This window comes from Pseudorasbora parva, chromosome 23 (assembly GCF_024679245.1).
Source record: "Pseudorasbora parva isolate DD20220531a chromosome 23, ASM2467924v1, whole genome shotgun sequence".
Taxonomy (NCBI): Eukaryota; Metazoa; Chordata; class Actinopteri; order Cypriniformes; family Gobionidae; genus Pseudorasbora; species Pseudorasbora parva.
In genome coordinates this window covers 1,753,877-1,773,526 of record NC_090194.1, presented here as the reverse complement: position 1 = coordinate 1,773,526, position 19,650 = coordinate 1,753,877, and the positions used below count along the sequence as shown (strand labels likewise).

Here is a 19,650-nt window from a genome sequence, read left to right as displayed (position 1 = left end):
TTCACAGTCAATTCTAACGTTTGAGCTGATGTTGAAGTGCTTATGCTTATAACTGCAATACCATCAAATACAATTCATATTAAATTAAAACTTAAAGTGCCGCACTATATTATCATTAGAACAGGTCTCAGCGACATTTTAAATGAGAAGATGCTTAAAAACGACCCAAAACTTACTCTGAATAAATAGCATGCACTTTGAGTGTATAACAGAGTTCACCTGATCTGGTACTGTGCATGTCTAGAAGTATAAATGTACATAAAACATGGGTTGTCACGTAACAATATAATCATTTTGTAAAGTAGGTTCAAATCTGAATTCCTTTATCCAAGCTGGTCTTCATATTGTTTTCTGAAGCAGTCTCCGGCAGGGAAGAAATCCCAGCATCTCTCCTGGTACATCTTCCACACATATGATTCCTGTCAAACAAACACACATATACACCGATCAGGCATAACATTATGACAAGTGAATAGCACTGATGATCTCTTCCTCACAGCTCCTGTTAGTGGGTGGGATATGTTAGGCAGCAAGTGAACATTTTGTCCTCAAAGTTGATGTGTTAGAAGCAGGAGAAATGGGCAAGCGTAAGGATCTGAGCGAGTTTGGCCAGACGACTGGGTCAGAGCATCTCCAAAACTGCAGCTCTTGTGGGCTGTTCCCGGTCTGCAGTGGTCAGTATCTATCAAAAGTGCTCCAAGGAAGGACCAGTGGAGAACCGGCCACAGGGTCATGGGCGGCCAAGGCTCATTGATGGACGTGGGGAGCGAAGGCTGGCCCGTCAAACAGACAAGCTAAAATTCAGCTCAAATTGCTGCTGACCAGTCAGGGTGACCTCTTACCCCTGACCCCGCCGAAAGCACCAACAGTGGCTGAGCATCAGAACTGGACCACGGAGCAATGGAAGAAGGTGGCCTGGTCTGAGGAATCACGTGTTCGTTTACATCACGTGGATGGCCGGGTGTGTGTGTGTGTGTGTGGCTTACCTGGGGAACACATGGCCCCAGGATGCACTATGGGAAGAAGGCGAGTCGGCGGAGGCAGTGTGATGCTTTGGCCAATGTTCTGCTGGGAAACCTTGGGTCCTCCATCCATGTGGATGTTACTTTGACACGCTCCACCTACCTAAGCATTGCTGAGACCATGTTCAGCCTTTGATGGAAACGGTATTCTGGTGGCTGTGGCTCTTCCAGCAGGATAATGCTCCTGACACAAAGCACAAATTCTTCAGGAATGGTTTGAGGAGCACAACAACCAGTTTGAGGTGTCGACTCGGCCTCCAGATTCCCCAGATCTCAATCCAATCGAGCATCTGTGGGATGAGCTGAACAAACAAGTCCGATCCATGGAGGCCCCACCTCGTTACTTACAGGACTTAAAGGACCTGCTGCTAACATCTTGGTGCCAGATGACACAGCACACCATCAGGGGTCTAGTGGAGTCCCTGCCTCGATGGGTCAGAGCTGTTTTGGCCAACACAATATTAGGAAGGAGCTCATAATGTTATACCTGATCGGTGTATATTTTAATAACTTTTTACTATTGCAATTATGACGAGGTATGAACATTGTGACATGTCTCACCTGCCCAGTGTGCTCCGTTTCATCCTTGTTGATCAAGTACATCAGGAAGAACCTAGTGAGGAGAGAAATATTAGCTCTGTTTGTCTGCAGATGGAGAGATCGTATATCATCAGAAAGGTGCGTTGAATCGCTCACATGTAATTGGCCAGGTTGTGTTCTTCAAGCGTATGGGTCTCAAAGCCATGTGGAGTTGTGTCAAAATAATCACTCCCAATACCACATATAAAGCATTTGGTCTGAAGAAGCAAAGCAATGTGTAAAATCAGCAACAAATACTTAATATGTGTATTATTATTGGACAGTAATGATCTTAGTACCTCCATATCTTCTTTTACTTGCTCTTGCTGGTCTCTCAGCTCACCAAAAGCATCAATGATCAGACCTGTGCAGACAAACATGCAGTGTTTTTCTAAATGAAATCTCCAATCATCAAACTTTTACCCAAGTTCAAGTCTTACCTTGAATGATGGCCAGCAGGATGACGATGACAAAGAAGAAGAAGGTGATGTCGAAAACCACCCGATAGAGTTCATACTCGTCTCCTGCTGGGTCCTCAATCTCGTCTCCTATACCTCCACCTGCCCGCACACCCACGTACATGTGGAACAGATAACACTGCCAAGAGAACGAGAGATCAGTTAGATCATACAGCAGGTGTTTATTAGCGAAGAAATTGAGAAAAAAGTGAATAACCCACAACAAATGGCTTTACAAAAATGTTAAGTAGGCCAACTCTGAAAAGAGTTAACTCAACCAGAGAATCCCTGGCTCAAATAAAAAAACATTCTGTACAAAAGCAAACATAAATAGTTTTGAAAGCCAAAATATTAAATGTCACAAATGTATATTTACTGAGTAATCCACTATTTTGTAGAGGAGGGTCAAATTGATAATTTTCACCTGAGATTTGGAGCCAGTTTACAGGTGTGTAAAAATGACTTTAGAAAGATGGCAGCATCTTTATTGAATTTTCACAGAGATTGGTAGGTCTATTAGTACCTTTATCAATCGTTGTTGTATTATATGCCAACGGTGACTGTTCAAAATGGGTAAAAGCGAACTCATAACTAATAAGTAATACCAGTAGGCTATTTTCTACACTGGTTTTGAGGCTCTCCTCCTGAACGCTGGGTTTTGATGGGCGTGTCATTGGAGACTTGAAAGTAAATGCCCACGGCTAGGATTGGATAAGATTTGCATATTTAATGAGCTTCAACGGTCAGTTCACGGAAGGGATTGATTTGAAAGCGGCAACCAAAATAATTTAAATAATAAAATAAACAAACACAATGATTTATTTCTCATCCACCTGCGATTTATTTGTTTTTTTATTACTTGGCCCGCCCGATCGGTGGATATAAGTGCGAACCACACACACACACAACACACATGCGGGCTCTTCAAATATCAAGAGAGTGAACAACGCAGATCAAGAAATGAATGTTATTTCACTATTTAAGATTCACCGGCCTGCTGACAGCCTTACGTTTTGGTAGCCCGTCTGGAAAACACAGCTGTGTATAAAGTGAACCACATTTAGTTTTCGATCACTGAAAATTTGTACAATTTACTCCTGGAGCCGCATTAAGATCTCCATATCTCTAGGATATCTATCTCAAGGGCATTTAAAATGAAATCACCAAAAGGAAAGTTTGTTAAGAATCAGAATCTAAAAGGATATTCAAATATTTGTAATACTTCTTAAGTTACAGGCATTCAAACTTGAGGTGAAAAACACAAGAAGTACTTTTTCCAATTTTTGAACTGTCACCGTTGGCATATAATGCTACAAAGATTGATAAAGTCAACAGATTTTAATAATAGACCAACCAATCTCTGTGTGAAAATACAATAATGATGCTGCCATCTTTCTAAAGTCAATTTTACACGCCTGTAAATTGGCTGCAAATCTCAGGTGAATGCAAATTTTGATCCTCCTCTATAAAACAGTGGATTATTCAGTAAATATACATCTGTGACATTTAATATTTTGACTTTCATCACTATTTATGCTTGTCTTTGTACAGAAAAAAAAATCCAAAATGCGGTTGATTTGACAGAATTGCCTAAAATACATTATTGGGAAAAGAGTATAAAGGATAATTTGATAGAATTAATAAAGTGACCAACCGTCATCATGTCGTCACACTTCATGTCCGGCTCATCCTCGTCCTCGCTCTTATTGTAAAACTTCCTGAAGAAGTTGAAGGCCACCACAGTGTAGAGGTACACAACCACAGCCAGCAAACCCACAGTCATCATCAGCTAAAAACAACCCGAAAGAGTCAGCCGGGGCATCGCTACTGAGCTCCAGAACCACTTTAGAAATTTTTTAACATTAGTTAATGTATAAACTAACATGAACTAACCATGAGCAGTATATTTGTTACTGTATTTGTTCATCTTTGTTAACATTAGTTAATACAGCTGTTCATGGTTTGTTCATGTTAGTTCATGGTGCATTAACTAATGTTAACAAGATTTTAATAATGCATTAGTAAATGTTGAAATTAACATTAACAAAGATAAAAAAATGCTTTATAAGTGCAGTTTATTATTAGTTCATGTTAACTACTGTAGTTAACTAATAGGGCTGTGCGATATTAAAGAAAAATGCGATATGCAATATCTTGTTAAATAATGCGATATTCGATATGCGATACGACAGGGGACTTCAACTAAAATTGCTTGGGGTCCAGTAAATAAACCTTCCTCACCGGCCGAGGTCCGGACAATTATATACCTAAAAACATGAATTGATGGGTTAGGGTTAGTTATTGTTATTGTTATTTGACTCTTTTTAACATCAAGCAAGTCCCATGAGTAACAGTCGTGAGCCCAGTCTATTCTCTGCTATGCGGTGACCTAAAACGGACACTTTTCACAATGTTGAAGTAGCCTATTAAAATCATTCAGATATTGCATGCCGTTGTGATATGCATATTGCGATATGTACATTTGTGATATTTCGATAATTTCGAGATATTGCCCAGCCCTATTAACTAATGACCATTTTTCTAAAGTATTACCCCGCTTTGAGTCTTGTTGTTCTGACTGTACCTGTTTTCCATTGTGTGTGACGGAGGACAGAATTGTACGCAGGGTCTTAACACCCATTGCAATGTCCAAAAGGTGACAAGCGAAGAAGAAATTGTTGTAATGTCCCAAAAGTGACATCACTGTGTACCACACCAGGTAGAGGAAAGTCTGAAAACAAAGGACACTTTAAGTGCACGTCACATGAACTTTGCTTTGCAAAAAAACAAGAGAAAATGACTTACATTGTCTGTGAACACAACTCCAAACTTCCAGATCTGATACTTGATGTCAATGGCAGTGAGCCTGAAAATGAATACAGAAAGAAAATCTAAAACTTGATCTCATATGAAAACATTGCCTTGACCAATCTGATCATCTCAGGGGAAGAGTAAATGCATGTGACGCTCTCTATAGAGTTTTCAAGAAGAGATCGCTTCAAAATGAACTGTTTATAACCTTTTGACCCCTGCAGAGCACCGTATCGTTGTGCTTTGCTGTAATTCGGATGCGTTTTACAGATCGATCCTACACTTTTATTACTGAAATGCTGGAAAGTATTTACAAGAATAATCTTTCATCACCACTCAGAAGAGAAAGAGAAGAAAAACACGTAAATATTTGAAATGAGCCGTTATTACGGCAGTAATTAACGTTATACAGGTTAAATTTGCAGCTAATTTTCGCTAATTTCAACATTTTTATAATTAAATCTTTTTTTTTAAACAGGAGGTTTAAATAATTAATAATTTCCTGTTATTACATTAAATATGATTTTATTCTAATTAAGCATATAACATTTGACTGAGCACGTGACAGAACTCGCTCCTCCTGAATAAATCACCATCCGAATGCACGAGTTTTATCACTGAGGAGGCTGCAAATTTATTTTTATGGACGTCCACATGAGAAACAATTACCATCTGAATAGGGCTTTAGATAGAGAATGATTGAAAGATGTTAAAGCACATATTTTAAAGTGCATAATGTTTTATGTTGACCTAAAACAACTAGGTTTGATATTTTGAGCTTTGATATTTTCTGATAATGACTGTCATCAATAACAACACTATATAACAGACGTTACTGGCGCCATCTTGTGTCCACTCAGCACATAGTGAATGAAGTCAGTGATAAAGACTTTAAACTTGACTCAGACTCCAGATGAAAGACTTGTGAACGTTTCTGGTGTGTGTGTGTGTGTGTCTGTCTATATTGTGATCTTGATGGTTTACAGTCTCACCCTTTCATTGCTGTGTCACATTTCCAGTGACACAATAATTTGTGTGTGTGTGTGTGTGTGTGTATATATGCGTGTTTAAGTGTGGTTTGATGTTTTAGAGATTCACCCCTTCAAAAAGCACTGTGCGTTTTTCGGCATTGTGGCTGATTTGTAGGTTGTACACACCTATTTCCCAATAATTTGCTACGGCGGTCATTTTTGGACGTGAAACCCACTCTATGTAAAGCACTTTGAATTGCCATTGGGTATGAAATGTGCTATACAAATAAACTTGCCTTGCCAAGTGTGACCATTTTTTTTTTTTACGACCACTTAGTCTTTTCAAATCATGATTAAAATTGTATTCACATTTTTGTGTGTGTTAATAATGCCATAAAAGTCACCAAGTTAACGATGAAGCTACAGTCCTACGTCACTGGACAAATTTGCCTAATTTTCACGGTACTTTAGACCGCGATGGAAACGCAGACAGCAACAGTTCCTGGGACAAATTCTTCCGGGTAATTTTGGTGGAAACGCGGCTTTATATGTCAGTAGTGATGTTTTTTCAATACCATGCAAGCATGGAGTTGTCTGGCTCTTCGTGTTTCTTGTCTGTCTGTTGTTTGCTGACATCCAGCGATGCCAGATCCATTCCCAGCAGCTCTGCGATACGCTCACGGCCATAAATATCTCCGTATTTATCCAGAACCTTAAAAAAGGAATCAAGAGTAATATAGCTTTCTAAATGCACTAATTTTAAACCTCAACACCAACTTAGAGAAAGAATATTGGTTTACCTTTCGCTTAACAAATTTGTCCCAGTAGTTGGTGGGAAAAGAGCTAAAACAATGAAAAAGAGTATTAGTTATTATCATTCTTTTTAAAGGACCACAATAACCATAATCAAGATTTCTCCACACTTACGGTGTATTTAGCACCAGTCTGTCCCACTGGCCTTTAATGTCATCATCCTCTGGCTGTTCGGTGATGAAAAGACCGTCAAACTCCAGCTTTCTCGCCAGCTCTTTCTCTCTCCTAAAAATGACCAGTGGAATCTAACAGAGACCATGACATCATGATTATTTATTGATAGCACAAATAAATAAGAACATGCTTGTACATATTCAAGATCAGAAATAAAATATAGCTGCAAGCAGCAATTAACGGGGCCAAGCACAAAGAACACAACAAGTCATGCCTACGTGGCTGGCAGCATCAGATCACGTGCAACAATGACCAATAAAAGACATTTTAAGATTATTTTTGGCAAAATGGCTGAAAAATCATAAATATAGTCACTGGTAAAATAATTTAATGGTTTATCACTTTCGACCAATAGGTGACGCTGTGACCAAACTGATTTGATGTGGTCAGAATGAGGTGACAATTGTTAAGTTTAAGACATTAAAAATGTATTCATGCATATGTATATCTCTGTGCTGAATATTGTTTAAGATTGCACATGACCGTTTACCAAAAGGAAAAGGGAACTCTTATTATGAAGTCCCCGAAAGTGTGGTGGTTGTTGCGGTTTTCCCCCGAGCACGAAGGCTAAATAAACGGTTATCGTTGAACTACTGAAATGTGTATTTTTGTGTAACAAAAGTGACATGCAAAGTTTGGTGTCAATATCCCAAAGCATTGCAAAGATACAGCCTCAGAGTCATTTTGGCATCATGCCTCAACTTTGTTGCTGCGGTATACCAAAACGGTTTTGTCTATCGTCACAAAATCCATAACATTTTGTCGACACAGTCCGAAGATATGACACGAATTTGGTGAGAATCGGACAAACGGTCAAGGAGAAGTTAGAAAAAGTATGTTTTTAAAGAAATTCAACATGCCAGACAGGAAGTTCGACCAAATATGGCAAAATGTGCTTCTATCTTCCCGGCATGACCCAAGGTTTTATTATAATAGGCAATGCATTTTCAGAAAGAAAAAAAAAAGGATTTTTTTTAACGATACGCCAATTTGTTCGTAAAATATAGCATTTCATGACAAAATTCAAAATGGCCGATGCCCAAAATGGCCGACAATGGAAAATTTGGTATCGTTCCACTTGGCATGTTGCATCAAAACTGTTCCATAAATCTAAAGAGATTTAGAGGTTATGGGCAAAAACACGGTTGTCATAACACACACCAAGTTTGGTCAGAATACGCTAAAGCGCAGTGGAGATATAGCCTCGCGCTCATTATGGTGGGCACTTCGTCAAATTCATTTGCGCGTTATTCGAGAACGGTATGACAAATCAAATTGAATTCCATAACTTTTTGTCAGCATGTTCTGAAGATGATCTGGTTAGATTGTCGTGAAAATTGGAGCCTAGGATTTTATAGAAAATTTAGTTTCTAGCCCTTATGATTCAAAAGTTATTAGCACAAACATGAGTGCAACCTTGGACAGGTGGTGGCGCTAGAGGGACTGAGTTAGAGACTCCAAATTTGCTCTGGCGACAGTTCAGACTGTCCTCTATCTGTGTGCCAAATTTCATAACTTTCCCTCAAGCGATTCTATAGGCTGCCATAGACTCCCAGAGCGGAAGAAGAAACAGGGGCTAGTTGCATAAACTAAGTTAAGACTGTGTCTTAAGCACTACTTTGTCCAACTAGCAATTAGTCAAAATGTAATCAGTCTTACTTTTCTAATTCAAATTGAAACGATCTACCATTTTATGCAACTGATTTAAAAAAGTTAGGACTTATCTTAAAGAAATAAATTAGAAGACTTACTTTTAAGACTAGTCTAACTTTATGCAACCGGCCCCAGAAGAAGAATAGGAATGCCAATGATTATAATGGATGCCTGGACACATTCAGTGCTTGACCCCTAATAAAAAAAACTGATAATCACACAAGTTTAGGCCCTAAAATGTGAAACTAGTGGTTCAAACCTTGAGGCAGTTGTATCCGATGATGGTTATGAAAGCGATGACGGTGTGCAGAAGGGCCAGGAAGGACAGAGTGGGCTGCATGTATCCGGTACTCTCTTCCAGGAAATAATACACAGGACCTTCCTCATCATCCTCATCACCTCCATCCTCTCTTCCAGAGCCATCAAAGTCCTCCCCAGATCCTTGAAACAGCCCAGAGGCTTCAAACATGCCGGAGGCTTCCAACTCATCAGTGTTAGGAGGGCTATCGGATACCTGGAGAAATAAAAAGACGGACATTTTGGTTAAAAACTGCCATTTTGAAATTAACTAAAAATGGCCATGAATATGTGAAAGCTTAAAAGGGCATATAAAAGAGCCCAGAAATCCAAATGATGACCTTGTAGAAGAGAAGAATGAAGTTCAAGGCGAAGGCGATGAACAAAGCCAGGAAACGAATGTTGTAGAAGTTACGGGACAAACAGTTCTGTAGATGGAAGTGGAGATTAACAGCCAATCAAAAGTAACTAAAAGTCATCAGTTCTCATCCTTCCCTTGGGTCATTTTGACCCCGAAACTCATTTTTAAAATTACTTTCAAAAATTGAGTGTTTATCAGAGTGGCCCAAGAGTTTAGGACTTGAACCACAAAAACAAACACAAAAAACTGACTGGATTCGAGGAGTTTGGGGTTGAAATTTCAAAGAGTAACCAATCCTTCCCTCACGGGTCATTTTGACCCCCTTAGGAATGCAAGGAATGATTCAGTAAACAGAAAAACCTAAAAATGCTCAATATTCAAACTAATAAGGCTAAAATTTTACAAAAAAAATGACTAAATAATGTCTAAATGTGTCTCTGAATGTATACTGAAGCGAAACTGACTTTAGGACCCAGAGGAACAGCTCATCCGCTCCATATAGAGCAATAAGGCCATCAAGAGTCATGAAATATCATCTTATATTATTATTATTTTTCCACAAGAGGTCGGCAAAGAAGCTCAACATGAGATTTTTTTTAGCTGAATTAACAGGGTTATGCATGAAATTGTGAGGGTTTTTTTTAAGTTGAAAGAATGTGCTTAAATTATTATTTAAAGGCAAAATCTAGTAATTTAAAGGTAAATTACAAAATCTCCCCAAAATTTGCATTAAAAATAGATTAAAAAAATAAAAATCAAATGAAATAATTTTTTGGACAAAGAAAAAATTAAGTATAATTTTAGGACTTCGGGTCATTTTGACCCATGAGGGAAGGATTTATTAAAAAGTGCGAGGGAAAGATGAGAACTAAAATAAAAATGTTGCCCTACCATGAATTTGTTTCTTTGAACATCCAGCTCGTTCCAGAGCTCAAATCCTGCCCCTCTGGCTGATTTCTTCTCCTTCTTGGCTTTGGTGGCTCTCTCAGGTTTTGGTTCTTCTGGTGTGGCGTCAGGCTGGACCTCTGCTTCTTTCTCTGCCTTCTCTCTATTCTCAGTGCTGTTGCACATGGACAGGGCTTGACATTAACTTTTTTGCTCACCAGCCACAGTGGCTAGTGGTTTTCCAAAGTTACTAGCCACTCAGCATTTTCACTGGCCACAATTTTGCTGTTTGGAAATTACATTGTTTATGTTTAAAGTTGACTTCGGCATGCTTAAATTACTTGATTTTAAGTCATTTTACTTGATTTAGAAGATTTAAAACCCTTTCAAACTTTCAAATACAGAGTGACCCACCCCCAAATCAAGACTACATTGTAAATCAGCTGAAATGTGCAGGTGGGCAATATGATGTATGTAATATGATACGAGTTATTTTAGTTAGGATATATATATATATATATATATATATATATATATATATATATATATATATATATATATATATATATATATATATTTATATATATATAGTAAATAAAATATAAATTCAGATACTATTACATATTTATTTAATATGTATACATTTATTTAACATCTGTAGTTGTTTGATTACCATTAATGACAGACAGGTATTTAATTGGGCTGTTGAATCCATGGATGTAATATTCGGACACATATTCAGTTGTTACCCACCTGTTTACGTACACTTAAGCCATAACCGACTGTGTTCATGCGAGATACTCCATGCGATGGACATTTTGACATCAGCGTGCGCGTGTATTTGACTATTCAGGAGCAAGAAGAACTGATAGCGCGTGCGACAGAGAGCGCACGAGAGACCGTGGAGATCCACTTTTGCGACACGACTGAAGCGTGATGTTGTGACGCTTCCCGTCATTTGTGCGTTTAAATCAGTTTAAATGCAGCGCTGCTTTCCCAGAATGCTGTGCGGGCGCGTTAAAGTCGTTTGACATCATCCATAGGAATAAAGTGGAGCGCGGCGCGACAGAAGTGTTGCACGGACGACTGGATCTGCACCTTATAGGGCTAGAGCGTGCTTTTGTTATGTGTCATTCAGCTCGATTCCGCCCATCTCGCCTTCACTAACTGCAAGTTAATCGATTAAGAATTGTAGTTGAATTGTAGCTAATTTTGTGATACGATGGTCTTGGCATTTCATTTGGCTGTAAATTATATTCAACCCGCCAAAGTGGCTAGTGGGAGTGGCTGCCGTACCCGCCACAGCTGAAATCTACCCGCATTTGGCGGGTTGGCGGGTGTTAATGTCAAGCCCTGCACATGGAAGATGGTCATTGAAATGCCACATACATCTACAATACCATAAAGAATCAATCACAAACACTACAATAACCAGGTTTTAATCCAAAGAGTTTTTTGTGTGCAAAATGTGTATCATTTTTCCAATTATCGGTCATGTTTTGCCAATGTTCACCCAGTCTTTTTCCATTTAACTTTAGCGTATAAATTCGATGTCAATACTTCAAGTGTTGCGAAACAATAGTTTAGAACCATGTTTTGTCCAGAAAAACAAATAAATGGTGTCACGTGAAAGAATTAGCCGTGTTCGTGGCGTTGCTCCTGTTAAAGCACCGTTTCTCTGTAAGGCACATTAAAGGGTTTGTTTACCCAATAATTAAAATTCTGTCATTAACATTGTTAAAATAGTCCGTGTGACTCCAGTGGTTCAGCCTTAATGTTATGAAGCCATGAGAATACTTTAGTGTGCAAAAAACAAACAAAAATAACGACTTCATTAAAAAAATTATTTTCATCTGTGCCAGTCTCCTGTGCTGTTCACGTTGGCCAGCTTCTGCGTCAGCGTTACACACGTGCGTTGTGATGCTCACATGAACAGCTTTGACCAATAGAAATATTAGTGTTTGAGCGCTCATTAGGCTGTGTATTATATATAGGCAATTAAAGGCTTATTTTTATGATTAATGGCTTATTAATATAAACGCGTGATTAATCGCTTAAATGAACGACCACTAGTCAAATAGAAAAATCTTTAGTCGAGGACAGCCCTACAAATTTTGCATCCTTTTTTGGACACATATTTACTTTGTCGATAACTAGACAGTGCAAAAAGTGGATTTAAACTCGTGTTTTCGCTTAATTTGGGAGTTACTCACTCTGCTTTCTCAGGCTCGGGAGGAGGTTCCTCGATAGCAGGAGGTTGCTCCGGCCCTGCTTCTTCTGGTTGCTGCAGCAAAAAATAAACAATGTCACACATCAACATCAACTAACATCAAACATCTTTGGGGTGAAGAAACAAAAGCCAAATGTAGCCCTGGAGCTCTTCAGCAGTCGTGCGTCTCACGGGTATATCTGTGGCAATAGCCAACAATACATCATATGGGTCAAAATTATACATTTTTCTTTTATGCCAAAAATCATTAGGATATTAAGAACATGTTCGATGAAGATATTTTGTAAATGTCCAACCATATATATATCAGAAATTTATTATTATAAGTAATAAAATGCATTGCTAAGGACTTCATTTGCACAACTTTACAGATTTTCTCAATATTTAGATTTTTTTGCACCCACAGATTCCAGATTTTCAAATAGTTCAGCCAAATATTGTCCTATCCTAACAAACCATACATCAATGGAAAGCTTATTTGACCCTTATGACTGTTTTTGTGGTCCAGGGTCACAAATGAACACCCTCATACCATTTTCCTCTTCATTAATGGAGTGCCCTCAGGAGTCGGCGGTTCCACGGGGGTCGTGTCACCCATATCTCCAAGTCCACCAGGTGTGTCAATTCCAGGAATCTTCCCACCCTCTTTTTCCTGTATATCCTCATCTTCTTCCTCGCCCCCTCCTGCCTCCATTGAGTCCGTTATCCCGCCGATATCTTGCTCCTCTCCGCCTCTTGGTTCTCCAGGTAGGTCTCCATGCACCTCGTCCTGCGTAGGATCCGGCATGCTGGCCAATAGCTCCGTCACTGTTATGTTTTTAGCCCCTTCGACTAAACCGCCTCCGAAAAGTGTATGCCAAATGAGCAGGAAGAAACCCTTACACACACTGTAAATGAAATGGAGGATGCCCATGAGGATAGTCCACAGGAAGGTAACAAGTCCTACCACAATTTCCTTGATGGTCATCTTTCGGAGCTTGCGGTACTTTCGGCGAATATTCCTAAAAGTGAACATGCTTAGGAAATTCATGATGCTTTGGATGAAGTCGGCGAAGGCTGAGCTTGATTCTGGCTGGCCGTCCTCACCACCCCCATCTTCATCACCGCCGCCTCCATCTCCTCCTTCAGGCTCCTCCTCCTCATCCTCTTCTCTCTCCTCCTCATCCTGCTCTGAAATCTGCGAAGCGATATTCATCTCAAAGATGGTGTCCTCGCAGAAGTTGACGAAAAGCTCCATCTTCTCCGATTCGCCACCCTCGTTGACCACGTCAAATATGAACTGGCGCTTGGACTCTTTGACCTGAGGCATCTCCCACTGCTTCCGGTTTACCTCGCTAATCTCAAAATAGATCCTCTCGATCTTCCTGCTGGCGCCCATTATCTCAATGCGTCCCAAGAATGGGCGGAAATAGTTCAGAACGCTCTCGGCTTGTTCGAGGAAGTTCTGCAATCTGGTATCATGAGGAACATGCTCAGAGAGATTGGTCAGCAGCACTGCGATGTTAAATCCGATATCCTTCGCTGGCTCTTGGAAGCGATTGGCAAACTCCTCGTAATGAATCATCTCGTTCTCATCCGCCTCAGAGCAGGAAAGCAGGAACTGGATCTCCGAAGGCGTGTATTGTTTCTGGCTGTCCATGGCTTTCTGGAAGTCCTTCTTTGATATCAAACCTCTGGGGTCTGTCACGTAGTCCCGGAACGCGTCAGACGCAACAATGTCCTTCAGCTTCAGGAACATGTCGAAGAACTTAAGAATCATTTCCACATTACTGGAGGACTCCACCAGCATGTCCACCATTTGCCGAGCAATGGTGCCATTTACAACATTACCTGCCAAATATACAGAGCCATACGGTGTAATCAGGTCTAGACTGAATAATGTGAAACTGATGAACATAAAAGCAAGATTGTCTTCATACCCTCCAACAAAGACAATAGCATGACCACCATATCTTTCTGAAGGTCCAACAATTCCTTCAGAAGACCAATCTGACTGGAATCCTACAAGAAAATAGAATAACATATAATACATGCCTTTAATACAACATATAAAACATGATTTTTGATAAAAATTTAGCATTCTTAAAACTAAATGAATATATAAAATGTACATTTTTGAATAGTGTTTTAAAGGGGTCATGAACTGAGAAATAAAAATTTCCTTGAGTTTTTGACATATAAGAGTCAAAGTATGTAAGAATATAAGTTTCAGAACTGTTAGTCTAAAAACAGCTTTTATTGAACCCAAGCTCAGAGATCGACTGGTTGTGAATGAGCCTATAATAGATGGTGAAAGACCGCCTGCAGAAGATCGACGCCCACTTCATCATCACAGCGCTGGCCACGCCCACTTCATCATCACAGTGTTGGCCACGCCCACTTCATCATCACATATTTGGCCCCGCCCACTTCAACAGCACAGCTTTGGCCCCGCCCACTGGAGTGTTAGTGAGATGACGAGGAGAGACGAACTGACTAAAAATAACATTCCCTTCCAAAGGATCCTAATGCTGGGAATGAGCTTATTTATTCTCACCAATGTGAATGTCTCAGCTGAGCATTATTTATTTGTGTTCGCTACATTTCACTGTGGATTCTTTGGGAAATCAGTCGCAATTTCAGTTGCAAACAGACTTTTACGATACGGACTCGACAGTAATGCCTCAACATGTGAGTAACCGTGTTCATTCTAACGGCTGATCTGAGACCAGTGGTTTCTGATTCATGTACAGTCAGATGTAATACTTTCTATTTAATATGCTAAGATGTGTGTGCTTACACTGAAGTCTCACAGCAGCCAATCAGAGCAGTGGGCGTTTACACTGAAGTCTCACAGCAGCCAATCACAGCAGTGGGCGTTTACACTAAAGTCTCACACCAGACGCGCCCCTTCAAACAGCGTTCAAATCAGAGGCTAAAATCAGGGTAGCAAAAATGCCTTTTATTTCTAAATTATGATTTTTTAAAATGTAAAAATCACATTAACATTATAAGTGCACCCCAGTAAATAATAAAATAATGCAGTTCATGACCCCTTAAAATACATACACACACACAAAAAATTGTAATGTCTTCATTTTTTGTGAGGGTTTAAGGTATGGGCAAAACATATCTACATTAGCATCTTTACCTGATCAGACTGGCCGAGGATAATAATGTAAAACGCTGGAACATTTAATTGCAGGTTATTACATGCAGCAACAACATCAGGGGTTAATTATTAGAAACAGAAACACTGTTAACATACAAGAGATCAAGAAAATCATGAAAACAAAAATCAATCAGCACACTAAAGGTAGAATTATAGAAAGGGCAAAACACTTTGTTTAATAAAAAATAATATAAAGCTGAAAACACATGTTAACTTCCTTCCATCCATTTTCTCAGGCTGTTTGACCCACTTTAGATGTTAATTTCTTGCAGTGAAATCATCATGTTAAATGAACAGTATGACTAGATTTTGTGTTTAAAATGTTAAATACTTCAGCTTAAATATACTGAAAGAAACAAAGGGATTTTGAATACTTCAAAAATTATATTATTTTGTTCAAACAACCTGGATTTGGGGATTTAGAACATGAAGGGGAAAACTCAAATACAATCTCTTTAATAGATAAATAGAGTGATACATACTCTTCCCTGCATACGGCGTGTGGAAAACAGTTTAATTAATCAGTAAAGCATTGAGAGCAAAAACAGTATTACATTCCAACACACTAGCTGTTTAAAATGTAAAAAGGAATGTAACATGTTCTTAACATTAGCATCTAATATAATTAAGTTCAACATGTCAACTACTATAGTTTAATTTCCATGCATTTTCTACAATAAAAGATGCTAAAGTAATAAATATTAAATATATTTGCTACTGGTGAAATTGTGTATATCCACTGATAAGACAGGGAAACTGTGCACTATGGTTTTTTGCTCCTTACAAGATGCTGAGATACTGTACAAAAAATGCTTGTATATGAAACTTCACGTACACAGGGTTTCTGCAGGTTTTATGAAGGTAAATTTAAGACCTTTTAAGGCCAATTAAAAGAAAATTTAAGGAATAAATCAAAGGGAACATGTAAATGAGTTGTATTATTAATATTTCAAACTTTGAAAATACAATTTCCAACAGACCTCCATTGCTTTTTAATTAATTTTATTTGTTCAGTTTCTCAGAAAACAAGACTTAATTTCTTCATTTTGCATGTCATAAATGTCTCTTGATTTAAGTGTTTAGATATTTGTGCTGGAAAAGTAAAATCTTGAGGAAGAACATCATGTTCGCAGTGAATGTAATTTAATGCATACCTCGGGTCTTTAGCGACCCGAAACGTCATGCACTACCCTGCTCCTCATTAATTTTTTTAAGTTAGACATCAACATTCTTAGTATTCCTCAATCAATCAATTTTAAACAATATAACAAGAAAAAAATAATAGAATTATAATTGAATGCCTGTTTTTCACTCGTTTTTTGTCAAAATTGTATAGGGTCGCTAACGACCCGAGGTGTGTAGGATTGTACGTATATATTTTTTGCACAATAATAAATTAATCTATAATGACGAAATACGGGGCAATTCACCTTTATTCCACAAGGTGGCAATGTCTGATACCCAATGATGAAGTGACGTTTAACTCATAGTTACCTCTGACAGAAAACGAAACAACAATAATTATAATCTGCAAAACTTGAAATGGCTCAGTGATTTACTTCAGAGAGCAAGTACTAAACACAATCAAATATTAGTGTCACTGTCTCTTGATCATGGATGTGGTCAAGAAGCTGTCAGTGATCAAAATATTGATTTTGAAGATGTTGAAAATGAGTTTGGAGAATATGCTCGAAATCGCAAATGAGGTAGATGCAGAATATACTGGTAAACGAGCTCTGACGAGGACATGATGATGGTATTAAACATCTGCTCAAACTGAATCCTTCCAAGCTCCAAAAGGGAACGAAATAGGTTTTATTTTATTCTTCTGTAAGTGTTACTCTAATATCAGGAATTTTATATATTATCACGACAGGTAGAGGTCTATCCATGTTAAATATAGATCCGGGTCGCAAACGACCCGAATATGTAAGAATGTTTGGCGAAACAGTCACGCATTTAAGGGTTAAATTTAAGGCCTTATGAAATCTTTTTTTTATTATTATTTTTTTTTAGTTTTATGGTTTATTCTGTTTTAAATATTTCTGGCTTTAAATGGTTAAATTTTTCAGAACACAAATGAAGATATTTGTAATGAAATCTGAGAGATTTCTGTCCTCCATTGACAGTCTAAGCAACTTCCACTGACGCTTCAGAAAGTTCATAAAGAGATCCTAAAACTGATCCATACGGATCGAGCGGATTATTCCAGATGTTCTGAAGAGACTCGATGGCTTTATATGATGAAGGAAAGTCTGACGGGTTTGGATCGACATGAGGACGAGGAAATGAGGATTTTTGGGTGAACTGTCCCTTTAAGTGTCAGACCTACTTTTGATTTATTCATCCAACATTTGACAAATTCTGAGACATTCCTCATTATACAGTAAATTACATTTTTATGAATGGAATCTGCAATTCCGTCCATATTTTCTGCATTGCAGAAATCATAGAAATCTGCTCCAACTTAAGACATTTTTAAGGCCTTGAAATGTGGAAGGTCAATTTAAGACTTTAAGACCCGCAGAAACCCTGTGTACATGAATGTTTACTTTAGCTAGAATGCATTCAGAGAGAATGAACACAAAAAAGTGTACAGAAGAATAAAGGTTAGATGAGTTACCTGAGCCAGTTTCATCATCATATGGGCAAACACGTGCAGGAAGCCCACCACAGCATCCCACAGGCGACTGTGGGCCAGGGACTGCTGGTTTCCTGTGCAGGGACCCTGAAACAGAAGGATAATCTTAATATATGGCAGCTGTACACATATCAGGTATAACATTAAGACAGGTGAAGTGAATAACACTGATTATCGGTGGGTGGGATATATTTGGCAGCAAGTGAACATTTTGTCCACAAAGTTGATGTGTGTGAAGCAGGAGAAATGGGCAAGCGTAAGGATTTGAGCGAGTTTGGCCAGATTGTGACGGCTAGACGACTGGGTCAGAGCATCTCCAAAACTGCAGCTCTTGTGGGCTGTTCCCGGTCTGCAGTGGTCAGTATCTATCAAAAGTGCTCCAAGGAAGGAACAGTGGAGAACCGGCCACAGGGTCATGGGCGGCCAAGGCTCATTGATGCACGTGGGGAGCGAAGGCTGGCCCGTGTGGTCCGATCAAACAGACGAGCTACTGGAGCTCAAACTGCTCCAGAAGTTAATGCTGGTTCTGATAGAAAGTTGTCAGAATACACAGAGCAGCTCAGTTTGTTGCGTATGGGGCGGCATAGCCGCTGACCAGTCAGGGTGACCTGTGACCCTGCCGAAAGCACCAACAGTGGCTGAGCATCAGAACTGGACCACAGAGCAATGGAAGAAGGTGGCCTGGTCTGAGGAATCACGTGTTCTTTTACATCACGTGGATGGCCCACACCCGGCCATCCACGTGATGTAAAAGAACACGTGTGTGTGTGGCTTACCTGGGGAACACATGGCCCCAGGATGCACTATGGGAAGAAGGCTAGCCGGCGGAGGCAGTGCGATGCTTTGGCCAATGTTCTGCTGGGAAACCTTGGGTCCTCCATCCATGTGGATGTTACTTTGACACGCTCCACCTACCTAAGCATTGCTGAGACCATGTTCAGCCTTTGATGGAAACGGTATTCTGGTGGCTGTGGCTCTTCCAGCAGGATAATGCTCCTGACACAAAGCACAAATGCTTCAGGAATGGTTTGAGGAGCACAACAACCAGTTTGAGGCGTTGACTCGGCCTCCAAATACCCCAGATCTCAATCCAATCGAGCATCTGTGGGATGAGCTGAACCAACGAGTCCAAACCATGAAGGCACCACCTCACATCTTACAGGACTTAAAGGATCTGCTGCTAACATCTTGGTGCCAGACACCACAGCACACGTTAATGGGTCTAGTGGAGTCACTGCTTCGACCGGTCAGCAAAAAGGAGGACCAACACAATATTGGGAAGGTAGTCAGAATGTCGTGTCTGATCAGTGTGAGTGTATGATTTTAGGAGAAATTAATACACTTAATCATAGCATTCTTTTAAGGAGAAATCAAAAAAGGGCTTGTGTAGATACGTATGGAGACTGAGATAAATGAATATAGTAAATAAAAAAATGGAAAAAAAAATGTCAATGATGAGAAAATAAAATGCACCTGGATATACTCGGTAAGGCTGTTGAACACCTGTTTGGCCACAGCCATAGCTTTAGAGAAGTTTCTCTTGCCTGGTTCATCTATGATGTCTTTTCCTGAGTAATACCAGTAGAAATCACTGATAGACTCCT

The 19,650-nt window shown here is 39.3% G+C and overlaps 1 protein-coding gene across 3 annotated transcripts in view; it reads right to left on the bottom strand.

The window, feature by feature from the left end:
- Positions 1-16: 16 nt before the first annotated feature.
- The window catches only part of ryr1a (ryanodine receptor 1a (skeletal)), a 174,182-nt gene continuing 154,548 nt past the window's right edge, over positions 17-19,650 (bottom strand). For 2 of the 3 annotated variants that reach the window (XM_067432722.1, XM_067432723.1), the window contains 19 exons: positions 19,520-19,648; positions 18,029-18,133; positions 14,174-14,255; positions 12,787-14,084; positions 12,238-12,308; positions 10,031-10,199; positions 9,120-9,206; positions 8,741-8,995; positions 6,769-6,899; positions 6,642-6,684; positions 6,417-6,553; positions 4,865-4,925; positions 4,644-4,790; positions 3,714-3,848; positions 2,042-2,198; positions 1,901-1,965; positions 1,719-1,819; positions 1,584-1,635; positions 19-419 (listed from right to left, as the gene is read on the bottom strand). In XM_067432722.1, the coding sequence (XP_067288823.1) occupies positions 324-419; positions 1,584-1,635; positions 1,719-1,819; positions 1,901-1,965; positions 2,042-2,198; positions 3,714-3,848; positions 4,644-4,790; positions 4,865-4,925; positions 6,417-6,553; positions 6,642-6,684; positions 6,769-6,899; positions 8,741-8,995; positions 9,120-9,206; positions 10,031-10,199; positions 12,238-12,308; positions 12,787-14,084; positions 14,174-14,255; positions 18,029-18,133; positions 19,520-19,648 (3,321 nt within the window). In that variant the 3' untranslated portion in view covers positions 19-323. Of the gene's footprint in view, positions 420-1,583; positions 1,636-1,718; positions 1,820-1,900; positions 1,966-2,041; positions 2,199-3,713; positions 3,849-4,643; positions 4,791-4,864; positions 4,926-6,416; positions 6,554-6,641; positions 6,685-6,768; positions 6,900-8,740; positions 8,996-9,119; positions 9,207-10,030; positions 10,200-12,237; positions 12,309-12,786; positions 14,085-14,173; positions 14,256-18,028; positions 18,134-19,519; positions 19,649-19,650 lie in introns of all 3 variants that reach the window. The other variant, XM_067432724.1, reaches the window with a different exon arrangement.